The 15,031-nt window shown below is 43.1% G+C and overlaps 1 protein-coding gene across 1 annotated transcript in view; it reads right to left on the bottom strand.

Annotated features, from left to right (window-relative positions):
* The window catches only part of LOC139377353 (voltage-gated inwardly rectifying potassium channel KCNH2-like), an 80,229-nt gene extending 66,155 nt beyond the window's left edge, over positions 1-14,074 (bottom strand). The window contains exons 1-2 of the mRNA XM_071120377.1: positions 13,972-14,074; positions 12,844-13,074 (exon numbers count right to left, since the gene is read on the bottom strand). Coding sequence (XP_070976478.1) covers positions 12,844-13,074; positions 13,972-14,047 — 307 coding nt within the window. The 5' untranslated portion in view covers positions 14,048-14,074. The remainder of the gene's footprint in view (positions 1-12,843; positions 13,075-13,971) is intronic.
* Between the last annotated feature and the right edge of the window lie 957 nt (positions 14,075-15,031).

Genomic DNA, 15,031 nt, shown 5'->3' with positions numbered 1-15,031 from the left:
AAGGTGGTCACGTGTGCTAGCAAGGCAGAGGTCCTGGGTTCGAGCCTTGGTGTGAATCGAATCAGGAGGATGCGATACTTGCGAAACAAGTCCTTTACAGTGGTGCCTAGTGACTTGGATCTACAGTTGCTCTCAGCTCAACACAGGTCGCTGTTGAGTAAGTTTGAGGGGTGAATGTAACACATGAGGATGTGTGAAACATACTCCTCTGTCTGAAGTGTCCCCACTAGCGCCAGTGAATAGGTGGCTTTTTGCGTGGTGTAACTGGTAAGACGCTTTGGGAGGGCAGTCACGTGGTCCTGGGTTCGGAAGGAGGAAGTGGCACTCCCTAAGCAAGCAGCGTGATGTCCTTTACACACACTGCCTGTAGCTTATTATTATGGTAATGATTTAGCTTTGCTATAGCCCTGAGCTACCCTAAAGCTGCAGAGCCTTCCGCCAAGACCTAATGTAAAACAAACCAAAACTGGACATCTATCATTTACGGAGCATACACTCAGTGGGTTAACTGAGATTAAACTGAGGATGCAGTGGACACAACTGTTATATCCGTAGCGATGAGGGTATTCCAGCTGGGCTGTATTCTATTGCTGCAACCTGGTATCAATGCTTTATTCAGATTGTAAATCCGAGACACTCCATTTAGTATGATAGGTCATGTTTCATATGGTATGTATTAATTTGTGGATGCCCATCACCCATCTCTTAATATATGTTACGAATTACAATTTGTATTATCTGTTATGAATTTGCAAAACTTACAATATGTTACAAATATGCAAAACGTATGATATGTTACGAATTCTAGCTAGGCTGCGATCATTACCAAGCGTAACATATCATACTAATTTGACTGTCCTGGATTTACATTTACTATGTTTACAACTAGTCTATGAGACCAGACTGGGAACGGAGATGAACTTGTATAGAATCATGTAAAAGGCAGATTTTACTTTTTGTTTGCTGGAGATTGATACTGTAAATATGTTGTAAATTTGTATGAGAAATTAATGAAATCCTTTTGCATTAATCTATATCAAGGTATTCTGAGGTAGATTTAAGAACAGTGCAGGGTTCACAGCATGGTTAGCATAGGCCTACGGATTGGATTCAGTCACTCGTTAGATCCAGTATGTCAAGAGCAGGCACTTCATAGCCAGCCAAGCTCTCAGGCAGGCAGGCATATAGATGATCTCATCATATTCACAGTGAAAGACACTAGTAATCTACCTAAAATCCCACTAGATTTAAATGCTTTGTCAGCAAGATAAAATACCTCCTTGATTTGGCACAGTGTGACTCCTCAGTCCTCACAGTTCATCACTGAGGTAAATAGGCCACTGTAGTATGTAGTATTCATTCATTCATTCCTGGAACTCAAATATACTGATGACAAACAGAAATGTGTAATAATAATCACAGAAGTGAGCAGCAATCCCCGGAAATCAGTGTCAGTTAAACCTGGTATCACCGCAATGTGTTTGCATTTGAAGTAAAGAACTGATGTATTTTACACCTTTTGAGCCATATACTGTTCAGTATCAGTATACACAGTGCGGATTTACAGAGTTCCTGAGTTCTCCTCAAGTGTACTGTAGCAATGACCTAAAGGTGAATATAATCAGCCTGGTCTCATAGACTAGACGTAACATAGTAAATGTAAATCCGGGACACTCAAATTAGTATGATATGTTACGTTTGGTATGTTTTTTGTTGTTGTTTTTTTTCACCTTTATTTAACCAGGTAGGCTAGTTGAGAACAAGTTCTCATTTACAACTGCGACCTGGCCAAGATAAAGCAAAGCAGTGTGACACAGACAACAACACAGAGTTACACATGGAGTAAACAATAAACAAGCCAATAACACAATAAACAAGTCAATGACACAGTAGAAAAAATAAAGTCTATATACAGTGTGTGCAAAAGGCATGAGGAGGTAGGCAATAAATAGCCCATAGGAGCAAATTATTACAATTTAGCAGATTAACATTGGAGTGATAAATGAGCAGATGATGTGCAAGTAGAGATACTGGTGTGCAAAAGAGCAGAAAAATAAATGAAATAAAAACAGTATGGGGATGAGGTAGGTAGATTGGGTGGGCTATTTACAGATGGACTATGTACAGCTGCAGCGATCGGTTAGCTGCTCAGATAGTTGATGTTTAAAGTTGGTGAGGGAAATAAAAGTCTCCAACTTCAGCGATTTTTGCAATTCCTTCCAGTCACTGGCAGCAGAGAACTGGAAGGAAAGACGGCCAAATGAGGTGTTGGCTTTGGGGATGATCAATGAGATATACCTGCTGAAACGTGTGCTACGGGTGGGTGTTGTTATCATATCCAGAGAACTGAGAAAAGGTGGAGCTTTACCTAGCATAGACTTATAGATGACCTGGAGCCAGTGGGTCTGGCGACGAATATGTAGCGAGGGCCAGCCGACTAGAGCATACAGGTCGCAGTGGTGGGTGGTATAAGGTGATTTGGTAACAAAACGGATGGCACTGTGATAGACTGCATCCAGTTTGCTGAGTAGGGTATTGGAAGCTATTTTGTAGATGACATCGCCGAAGTCGAGGATCGGTAGGATAGTCAGTTTTACTAGGGTAAGTTTGGCGGCGTGAGTGAAGGAGGCTTTGTTGCGAAATAGAAAGCCGATTCTAGATTTGATTTTGGAATGGAGATGTTTAATATGAGTCTGGAAGGAGAGTTTACAGTCTAACCAGACACTTCGGTATTTATAGTTGTCCACAAATTCTAGGTCGGAACCGTCCAGGGTGATGATGCTAGTCGGGCGGACGGGTGCGGGCAGCGAACGGTTAGAAAGCATGCATTTTGTTTTACTAGCGTTTAAGAGCAGTTGGAGGCCAAGGAAGGAGTGTTGTATGGCATTAATGCTTGTTTGGATGTTAGTTAGCACAGTGTCCAAGGAAGGGCCAGAAGTATACAGAATGGTGTCGTCTGCGTAGAGGTGGATCAGGGATTCGCCCGCAGCAAGAGCGACATCATTAATATATACAGAGAAAAGAGTCGGCCCGAGAATTGAACCCTGTGGTACCCCCATAGAGATCGCCAGAGGTCCGGACAACAGGCCCTCCGATTTGACACACTGAACTCTGTCTGCGAAATAGTTGGTGAACCAGGCGAGGCAGTCTTTAGAAAAAACAATGCTATTGAGTCTGCCGATAAGAATACGGTGATTGACAGAGTCAAAAGCCTTGGCCAGGTTGATGAAGACGGCTGCACAGTACTGTCTTTTATCGATGGCGGTTATGATATCATTTAGTACCTTGAGCGTGGCTGAGGTGCACCCGTGACTGGCTCGGAAACCGGAATTACACAGCGGAGAAGTTACGGTGGGATTCGAAATGGTCAGTGATCTGTTTATTAACTTGGCTTTCAAGACTTTAGATAGGCAGGGCAGGATGGATATAGGTCTGTAACAGTTTGGGTCTAGAGTGTCACCCCCTTTGAAGAGGGGGATGACCGCGGCAGCTTTCCAATCTTTAGGAATCTCGGACGATACGAAAGAGAGGTTGAACAGGCTGGTAATAGGAGTTGCAACAGATTGTTTTGGAAAGAGAGGATCCAGATTGTCCAGCCCAGCTGATTTGTACAGGTCCAGGTTTTGCAGCTCAGCTCTTTCAGAAAATCTGCTGGATTTGTGTGAAGGAGAAGCTGGGGAGGCTTGGGCGAGTAGCTGCGGGGCGGGGCGGGGGGGGGGGGGGGGGGGGGTGCTGACGGCCGGGGTTGGAGTAGCCAGGAGGAAGTTATGGCCAGCCGCTGAATTTTAGATTATCTGCGTGTATTGGTTCCTGACTTCCCTGAACAGTTGCATATCGTGGGGACTATTCGATGCTATTGCAGTCCGCCACAGGTAGTTTTTGTGCTGGTCGAGGGCAGTCAGGTCTGGTGTGATCCAAGGGCTATATCTGTTCTTAGTTCTGCATTTTTTGAACAGGGCATTCTTATTTAAGATCGTGAGGAAATTACTTTTAATGAATGACCAGGCATCCTTGACTGACGGGATGACGTCAATATCCTTCCAGGATACCCAGGCCAGGTCGATTAGAAGGGAGCGTTTGACAGTGATGAGGGATGGTCGTTTGACCGCGGACCCATAGCGGATACAGGCAATGAGGCAGTGATCGCTGAGATCCTGATTGAAAACAGCGGAGGTGTATTTGGAGGGCAAGTTGGTCAGGATAATGTCTATGAGGGTGCCCATGTTTACGGATTTAGCGTTGTACCTGGTGGATTCCTTGATGATTTGTGTGAGATTGAGGTCATCTAGCTTAGATTGTAGGACTTCCGGGGTGTTAAGCATATCCCAGTTTAGGTCACCTAACAGAATGAACTCTGAAGCTAGATGGGGGGCGATCAATTTAGAAATGGTGTCCAGGCCACAGCTGGGAGCGGAGGGGGGTCGATAGCAGGCGGAAAAAGTGAGAGACTTATTTCTGGAGAGTTTCCTTTTTAAAATTAGAAGTTTGGGTATAGACCTGGAAAGTATGACAAAACATTGACAGAACTTTTCAGGCTATCTCTGCAGTAGATTGCAACTCCTCCCACTTTGGCAGTTCTATCTTGATGGAAAATGTTGTAGTTGGGTATGGAAATCTCAGAATTGTTGGTGGCCTTCCTAAGCCAGGATTCAGACTCGTCAAGGACATCAGGGTTGGCGGAGTGTGCTAAAGCAGTGAGTAAAACAAACTTAGGGAGGAGGCTTTTGATGTTGACATGCATGAAACCAAGGCTTTTTCGATCAGAGATGTCAACAAATGAGGGTGCCTGGGGACACGCAGGGCCTGGGTTTACCTCCACATCACCCGAGGAACAGAGGAAGAGTAGGATGAAGGTACGGCTAAAGGCTATCAAAACTGGTCTTCAAGAGCTTTGGGGACAATTAATAAAAGGAGCAGATTTCTGGGCGTGGTAGAATAGATTCAGGGCATAATGTGCAGACAGGGGTAAGGTGGGGTGCGGGTACAGCGGAGGTAAGCCCAGGCACTGAGTGATGATAAGAGAGGTTGTATATCTGGATAAGCTGGTTATAATGGGTGAGGTCACCGCATGTGTGGGAGGTGGGACAAAGGAGGTATCAGAGGTATGATGAGTGGTCCTCCGCAAGGCAATCAAACAAGCTTAGCGTCAGTATAGAGACAAAGTAGAGTCGCAATTCAACGGTTCAGACACAAGAGGTATGTGGCAATGTCTACAGTCAATCACGCAATCACGGATTACAAAAAGAAAACCAGCCCCGTCCCGGACCAGGATGTCTTGCTCCCAGACAGACTAAACAACTTCTTTGCTCGCTTTGAGGACAATACAGTGCCACTGACACGGCCCGCTACCAAAACCTGCGGACTCTCCTTCACTGCAGCCGACGTGAGTAAATAATTTAAACATGTTAACCCTCGCAAGGCTGCAGGCCCAGACGGCATCCCCAGCCGTGTCCTCAGAGCATGCGCAGACCAGCTGGCTGGTGTTTTACGGACATATTCAATCAATCCTTATCCCAGTCTGCTATTCCCACATGCTTCAAGTGGGCCACCATTGTTCCTGTTCCCAAGAAAGCTAAGGTAACTGAGCTAAACGACTAGCACTCACTTCTGTCATCATGAAGTGCTTTGAGAGACTAGTCAAGGACCATATCACCTCCACCCTACCTGACACCCTAGACCCACTCCAATGTGCTTACCGCCGCAACAGGTCCACAGATGACGCAATCGCAACCACACTGCACACTGCCCTAACCCATCTGGACAAGAGGAATACCTAAGTGAGAATGCTGTTCATCGACTACAGCTCAGCATTTAACACCATAGTACCCTCCAAACTTGTCATCAAGCTCGAGACCCTGGGTCTCTACCCCGCCCTGTGCAACTGGGTACTGGACTTCCTGACGGGCCGCCCCCAGGTGGTGAGGGTAGGTAACAACATCTCCACCCCGCTGATCCTCAACACTGGGGCCCCACAAGGGTGCGTTCTGAGCCCTCTCATGTACTCCCTGTTCACCCACGACTGCATGGCCATGCACTCTTCCAACTCAATCATCAGGTTTGCAGACGACACTACAGTGGTAGGCTTGATTACCAACAACGAAGAGACGGCCTACATGGAGGAGGTGAGGGCCCTCGGAGTGTGGTGTCAGGAAAATAACCTCACACTCAACGTCAACAAAACAAAGGAGATGATCGTGGACTTCAGGAAACAGCAGAGGGAGCACCCACCTATCCACATCGACGGGACAGTAGTGGAGAGGGTAGTAAGTTTTAAGTTCCTCGGCATACACATCACGAACAAACTGAATTGGTTCACCCACACAGACAGCATGGTGAAGAAGGCGCAGCAGCGCCTCTTCTACCTCAGGAGGCTGAAGAAATTCGGCTTGTCACCAAAAGCACTCACAAACTTTTACAGATGCACAATTGAGAGCATCCTGTCTGGCTGTATCACCACCTGGTACGGTAACTGCTCCGCCCATAACCGTAAGGCTCTCCAGAGGGTAGTGAGGTCTGCCCAACGCATCACCGGGGGCAATCTACCTGCCCTCCAGGACACCTACACCACCCGATGTCACAGGAAGGCCATAAAAATCATCAAGGACAACAACCACCCGAGCCACTGCCTGTTCACACCGCTATCATCCAGAAGGCGAGGTCAGTACAGGTGCATCAAATGAAAAACAGCTTCTATCTCAAGGCCATCAGACTGTTAAACAGCCATCACTAACATTGAGTGGCTGCTGCCAACATACTGACTCAACTCCAGCCACTTTAATAATGGAAAAATGTATGTAAAAAAAATTATCACTAGCCACTTTAAACAATGTCACTTGATATAATGTTTACATACCCTACATTACTCATCTCATATGTATATACTGTACTCTATACCATCTACTGCATCTTGCCATCTTTATGTAATACATGTATCACTAGCAACTTTAAACAATGCCACTTTTATATGTTTACATACCCTACATTACTCATCTCATATGTATATACTGTACTCGATACCATCTACTGCATCTTGCCTATGCCGTTCTGTACCATCACTCATTCATATATCTTTATGTACATATTCTTCATCACTTTACACTTGTGTGTATAAGGTAGTTGTTGTGAAATTTTTAGGTTAGATTATTCGTTGGTTATTACTGCATTGTCGGAACTAGAAGCACAAGCATTTCGCTACACTCGCATTAACATCTGCTAACCATGTGTATGTGACGAATACAATTTGATTTGATTTGGTACTAGGGGCTCCATTGTAAACTAAAACAATGATAACTAACCTAAACAATAGTATACAAGGCATATTGACATACAGTGGGGCAAAAAAGTATTTAGTCAGCCACAATTTGTGCAAGTTCTCCCACTTAAAAAGATGAGAGAGGCCTGTAATTCATCATAGGTACACTTCAACTATGACAGACAAAATGAGAGAAAAAAAATCCAGATAATCACATTGTAGGATTTTTTATGAATTTATTTCCAAATTATGGTGGAAAATAAGTATTTGGTCACCTACAAAACAAGCAAGATTTCTGGCTCTCACAGACCTGTAACTTCTTCTTTAAGAGGCTCCTCTGTCCTCCACTCGTTACCTGTATTAATGGCACCTGTTTGAACTTGTTATCAGTATAAAAGACACCTGTCCACAACCTCAAACAGTCACACTCCAAACTCCACTATGGCCAAGACCAAAGAGCTGTCAAAGGACACCAGAAACAAAATTGTAGACCTGCACCAGGCTGGGAAGACTGAATCTGCAATAGGTAAGCAGCTTGGTTTGAAGAAATCAACTGTGGGAGCAATTATTAGGAAATGGAAGACATACAAGACCACTGATAATCTCCCGACGATCTGGGGCTCCACGCAAGATCTCACACCGTGGGGTCAAAATGATCACAAGAACGGTGAGCAAAAATCCCAGAATCACACGGGGGGACCTAGTGAATGACCTGCAGAGAGCTGGGACCAAAGTAACAAAGCCTACCATCAGTAACACACTACGCCGCCATGGACTCAAATCCTGCAGTGCCAGACGTGTCCCCCTGCTTAAGCCAGTACATGTCCAGGCCCGTCTGAAGTTTGCTAGAGAGCATTTGGATGATCCAGAAGAAGATTGGGAGAATGTCATATGGTCAGATGAAACCAAAATATACAAAATATACACGTTGTGTTTGGAGGACAAAAAATGCTGAGTTGCATCCAAAGAACACCATACCTACTGTGAAGCATGGGGGTGGAAACATCATGCTTTGGGGCTGTTTTTCTGCAAAGGGACCAGGACGACTGATCCGTGTAAAGGAAAGAATGAATGGGGCCATGTATCGTGAGATTTTGAGTGAAAACCCCCTTCCATCAACAAGGGCATTGAAGATGAAACGTGGCTGGGTCTTTCAGCATGACAATGATCTTAAACACATCGCCCGGGCAACGAAGGAGTGGCTTCGTAAGAAGCATTTCAAGGTCCTGGAGTGGCCTAGCCAGTCTCCAGATCTCAACCCCAATCTTTGGAGGGAGTTGAAAGTCTGTGTTGCCCAGCAACAGCCCCAAAACATTACTGCTCTAGAGTAGATCTGCATGGAGGAATGGGCCAAAATACCAGAAACAGTGTGTGAAAACCTTGTGAAGACTTACAGAAAACGTTTGACCTCTGTCATTGCCACCAAAGGGTATATAACAAAGTATTGAGATAAACTTTTGTTATTGACCAAATACTTATTTTCCACCATAATTTGCAAATTAATTCATTAAAAATCCTACAATGTGATTTTCTGGATTTTTTTTCTTCTCATTTTGTCTGTCATAGTTGAAGTGTACCTATGATGAAAATTACAGGCCTCTCTCATCTTTTTAAGTGGGAGAACTTGCACAATTGGTGGCTGACTAAATACTTTTTTGCCCCACTGTATGAGAGAGACATACAATGAGGCATAAAGTTATCACAGGTGTTGATTGGGAGAGCTAGCTAAGACAACAAAGGGTGAAACAACAACAGCTGATCAGCTAAAACAACAACAGGTAAAATGGTGATGACTGAGTGGAGAGGGTCGTTTAACTACACACAGAGCCTGAGTTCGCGGCTCGGGCCAACAGATAAACAAAAAATAAACAGAATGGAGTACCGTGATTAATGGACAGTCCAGCAGGCATCAGCTATGTAGCCAAGTGATCATAGGGCCCAGGGGGCAGCAATAGAAGGAACAGGGAAGCCACGGAGTAGTCGCTACTACGCTTGCACGCTGATGACACAGCATTTAAAGTTAGTAGCCCGGGGCTAGTAGAAGCGTCTGCTCAGACGGAGGCCGGATGAAGGCACAGTGGATGGAATATTCGTCGGCAGACCAGTCGTGGTGGTGCATCAGGGCGCCGTGTCGATAAAGAATCCAAGCCAGATGGCGAAAGAGGTATTGTAGTTGTATTAATTTAGTTTTCTAGCCGGGAGATGCGCCTGGCTCACAGCTAACTGGTGCTAGCTTCGGGGCAGGGGCGTTAGCCACTATAGCCACTTGGTAGTAGCGGTGATCCGCTGCCAAGGTCCAGAGCTTACGGCAAGGATCCGGTGGAGTAGTGTGCTCTAGCCGTGTTTGGGTGGAGTCCGGGTGAACAACTGAGTAGGCCGGGAGGTGGGCCTCAGGGATAGCTTCGGTACTGGGTAACTCGGTGGGTGCTAGCTAGCTGTGAAGATCAGGAGTAATGATCCGGGGATTATGGCAGGAATCCGACGTTGTAGTGGAGAGACAGTCCGTTACTGGTAGGCTGGCGAGTATTATCCAGGCAACAAAAAAAAGGGCTGGTATCTGTGCAGAAGGTAAAGGCCGCTAGCAGTGGCTAACAATGACTAAATAGCTTGTAGCTAATTAGCTGGTTAGCTTCTGATGGCTAGGTGGTTCTTGCTATAAGGTCTAAAAATTTAAAATAATAGCGGTTCCGTATCACATTGGGTGAGGCAGGTTACTGGAAGGTATAATTGAACTAAAATGGAGAAGAGATTGAAAATAAAATTGAAATATATACAAAAGATGAAAAATTCAAAAGTACACGAGAGTACGAACAAAACACGTCTGCACTGCTACGCCATCTTGGAATTAATTGTGTATGGTTACAAAAGACAGATGGTTACTTAAGGCAAAAACGAAAGAAGGGTGGTTGGTCGGGGTGGATGGTGGACGAGTTTGAATCTCATCATGGACAACTTTAGCATTTTAGCAACTTTTCAACTACTTACTACTTTTTAGATACTTTGCAACTACTTAGCATGGTACCTATTCCTTCCCCTAACTGTAACCTTAACCCTTTTAGCTAACCTTTCCCATAACCTTAACCATTTAGCTAACCCTAACCCCTAGCCTAGCTAACGTTAGCCACCTAGCTAGAATTCGTAACATATCATACGTTTTGTAAATTCTGAACTTTTAGTACATTTTGCAAATGGGTAACATATATAATACAAATTGTAATTCATAACATATAGTATCATACAAAATAGGGGATGGACATCCACAAATTAATACATACCATAGGAAATGTAACACAACATATTAAAAGGGCTGTCTCAGATTTACGTACAGAACAATACAAAATTATCCGAGACCAGGTTTCCGCTCCTTGAAACAGAGAGAGGACATTGTGTGTTAGACTCTTATGCAACCATTCGAAAAAACAGGGGTTACCTTTGGGATTTGAGCGGCATAGTGAGTAATCGTCCTTCAAGCCATCATGACTCATTATCTTTTGTTACTATTGTTATGATTCTCCAACTCCCACCTGCCAATCACTACATTAAAGAGACAGACTTACTATTTAAAAACAGAATATATTGTAATAACAATTGTTACGGCAATAACACCAGTCTGTGTCTATCTTGCAGTCATATTAATACTGGTCTCTAGCCTTGAACTTTACCCATGGGGTTAGGTACTTTATCTATTCGACAATGTTTCTTTCTTTATTAAATTAATGAACTGGGAATTTTGAGGGTGTAAAAAACAGATTCGGTCAGGTCCACACATGATAGGCCAGATCCCATTTGAAGACTGAGCAGTAGATTTTTCATCTGATAACCGGTCAAATATCTCTGAAAGCTGCATTATTTACATAAAAGAAAAATGTACAAATCATGAATGTTATTATTTTTGTGCATCTCTGAGCAATATTCTATTGATTCCCAGGGTCATTTCATATGTTCATGTGTATCTGAGCTATTCGCAGTTCAAAGCAGGCAGAGGTTTTGCAGAGCTTGTCATACCAACTGTATTTCTGCCTGCTTGAATGGCAATGAGAGAAATAACAGAGTAATAAAAGCATGGGCCATTTGGACTCTGAGAGCTAAACATGGTGGAAGTGTAATGTCTATTATTCCATCATGCAAATGTATTATTCTACCAGCTATATGGTCAAAAAATACCATATTCTTCTGATATTATAGACTATGTGTCATGGATCGCATGTCCGTGACTTATAGGCAATGACACAAACAAATGATTGGTTTGAGAGACTCTTTATTGTATCTCTTCAAGGTATTGCCAACAATCCTGAAACAAAAGAAAATATGTTGATTAGAGTTGCGCATTCCGTTTGCCAACAATACTTTAACATAAGGTTCCAAAGTGTTGTTTGTGCACACCAGTAACTAAAACAATGTAACTTGTTAACCATGTTTCTACTGTGTATAAAGTGGTCTATTTTAGAGGTACATGCTCTAGCAATGTGAAATATATTATTAGAATAACGATCAAAGAGAATAATCATATGGCCTCCCGAGTGGCGCAGTGGTCTAAGACACTGCATCGCAGTGCTAGCTGTCCCACTGTGTGTGTACGGTGTTTCCTCTGACACGTTGGTGCTTCTGGGTTAAGAAGCAGTGAGGCTTGGTTGGGTTGTGTTTCAGAGGACGCACGACTCTCGACCTTTGCCTCTCTTGTACAAGAGTTGTAGTGATGAGACAAGACTGAAACTACCAACTGGATACGGCAGGGTAGCCTAGTGGTTAGAGCGTTGGACTAGTAACCAGAAGGTTGCAAGTTCAAATCCCCGAGCTGACAAGGTACAAATCTGTTGTTCTGCCCCTGAACAGGCAGTTAACCCACTGTTCCTAGGCCGTCATTGAAAATAAGAATTTGTTCTTAACTGACTTGCCTATTTAAATTAAGGTAAAATATATATATATTTTTGAAATACCATGGAAATTGGTCAAAAAAATAAGAGAATAATCATATAATTTAACCTACCTGATGTTTGTTTGAAGCTCTGCGCTGTTTTCTTGTTGAAGTGCCGGTGTGCGTGACGCAAAATAGTCTGCGAGTCATCAAGGAACATTTATTGGTTCATGGGAATAACCAAAGTGATCAATTATCCCAGGGGTGAATTACTTCATGAATGTGTATTGTGTGACTTAAAGACGAAGTTATGGCAGTAACAGGTTGGCTAGAGTAGAGCCCTACCTGTGTTATGTTATAGGGAAAGCTGTTGCCGGAATAGTTTATACTGACAATGTCTTTAATTTATTCAATTCTTTATGTCAACATACTGTTTGTTATTTTCTGTACAAAGGCTATTGGCCAATTTGTCCTGTGCCTGTTATTATTGTAAATAAAAGCCTCTAAAAGAGGTGAGCACCAGAACATCCTGTCTGTCTCCTCATTGTACAATCAGCCGCTTCTGTTTCACACTATGTCATTATTATGACACTGTTAAGTTATGATAGTGTTATGACACCAAAAGACATCACAAAAATGTAAGATGACTTTACAACCCATATTCCTAACTCTGTTTGATGTTTCAAAATAAAATGAGAGCCCTGCTGAGGCCCTGGTGGGCTGTGCTGGGTCGTACCATCTTTGGTGTAGAGGGAGATATCCACCTTCCTCTCCTTGGAGCCCAGCAGAGCCTTGGCCATCTGGGCCACGGCAGGCCTCTTGGTGTGCGGTCCATACAGGAAGCTGCAGGTACACGGCTTCTGCATGACCTCAGCGCGTGTGTATCCGCACATGCCACAGAAGGCGTCGTTGCAGAAGATGATGGCGCAGTTTTCCACACGAGCATTTGCGATGATGAACTTGCGATCTGAGGGAAGGAATAATTTATCATTATTAGTCTAATCTACAGAGTCCTTGGAATTTGTCATCGCATATAATACAGTTTTCTACAGTACAATTTAAGATGGTTATTTTATTTGACCACATATGCCATATCAGTGATCTGCACCAAGGCATATAACCAAGTAATTTAATAAAACCTGCAAGAGAACTAAGATGGGAGCATCTGTAAGGTGAAAGTCTGCTTTCACCTTCAACCACTAAACTAACTGTTTACATAAAAATGGTTAACTGTTTAAAGCCTTAAAAAACAAGTAGATTATGTTTTGGTATCAAAATATGTCCCCAGAAGGAAACATTCAGTGATGCATATCAGTTTTTGAAATGTAGCTGTTTTATTCTCTCCTATCCTGCTTAGAAACTAACTACTGATCCTGTTTGGATATGAGCCAAATGTATGCTCTGATAGACACTGCTGCCTTATATTTATATCCTTGAAATATTACTCTCCCAGTAAGTCTGTCATTTAGAAATGTGGCCCATAGGCCTAAATCAGATTTTATCATCATTTGTACCCTAACATTCTAATATACACAGAAGGGAAAAATAATTAAACTAAGGTGCAAATTCGACAGTCATATCATAACTCATACATTTGCAGTACTATACTTATTGTTGTTTTTTTTACAAGAGAATCACAACAGCTTACAGTGCAAGATCATAGATCTAATTAAACCTATTAACTCAACACATGCAGATTTCAATAATAGCCTAATACTCTAATTTCAAAAGGGACATTTTTTCATTTATTGCCAAAAGAAGCCTTTGAAAATAGAAAGAGGCTGTTTGCATCTTATTCCAAACCCCTAACCAAAAGGATTTCTAACCATGGGTTCCCCAAAATGTTGAATAGGAAAAATCTTACTCTGTCCTTCGAATTTTCTGATAATTGTATCCAGAAAAGTGTTCTGAGGAGCCACGTGTCCCCGCCGAACCGGCATTTTGGTCCGTATTTCGCGCGGTTTGGAAAGTTGGAAGGTATGCTCCTGTCACAGGTGTGGTCTCGCGCTGTGCGCGGCTGTCGCCTATGTGGTCGCTCTAAAATCCCTAAACCGCTGGAAACATATCACATCCAGCAAGCCCTGCGATGTAACGTTCCAACTACTTTTTTTCATCACTTTGAAAAGCAGACACTCCTGACGTTGTTGTGTAAAAGAATCCCAGAACAGCATTATTGGCTATCAGCCAACCTGCTTTGTTGTTAGGCTACGGGTGTATCCTTCACTTGGAAGTGGCACCGCCTCATGTTCAGTGGAAGCAGCAATTCCAATTCACAGGTGCCTGGGGACTGTTGCTCTATTATCCTGTTTCTCTGACCACCCACGATGTCTTGGCTGCAAACCCTGCTTTTTGAAATGATGACGGTCTATCAAGTCGTAGATGTTGTCAATAGCGTCCATGGTGGTTTTTTTTTTTTTTTTTTTTTTTTTTTTTTTTACAGTTGAAGGCAATATTACAGAAATTACTTTACTGAACAGAAGATTAGCCTATTTTTCTTATTTTGTGTTGAAAATGGATTGTGACATTGCAAAGGGAAACACTTTTAGATGTAGGCCCATCACAGACGCAGCAAGGCAATATTTGAACTATATATATTTTTGTAGGTTGTTATTTTAGATAAACAAATTCTTAGTTATTTGATCATGTCAAATGTATGCAATAAAAGTCTACTAGCATTTTATAGCATCATTCACTCACCACCTGGAACACTGCGCCTTCAATCCAGAAAAGAATGAATGGTGTGATTGCCATCTAGAGGCACAGAAAGCACATTACCAGATAGTTTGTATTCTGGTACAGTATGAGCCTATGACCAGCAGGTGGCAACAGCAGGTTACAAATTCAAATCTAACTTTGTTTGTCACATGCGCCGAATATAACAAGCATTGACCTTACCGTGGAATGCTTTCTTACAAGCCTTTAAC

The sequence above is a fragment of the Oncorhynchus clarkii genome, chromosome 20, assembly GCF_045791955.1.
Source record: "Oncorhynchus clarkii lewisi isolate Uvic-CL-2024 chromosome 20, UVic_Ocla_1.0, whole genome shotgun sequence".
Classification (NCBI taxonomy): Eukaryota; Metazoa; Chordata; class Actinopteri; order Salmoniformes; family Salmonidae; genus Oncorhynchus; species Oncorhynchus clarkii.
The sequence above is the reverse complement of the archived record's forward strand: the minus strand, read 5'-3'. Positions and strand labels throughout refer to the sequence as shown.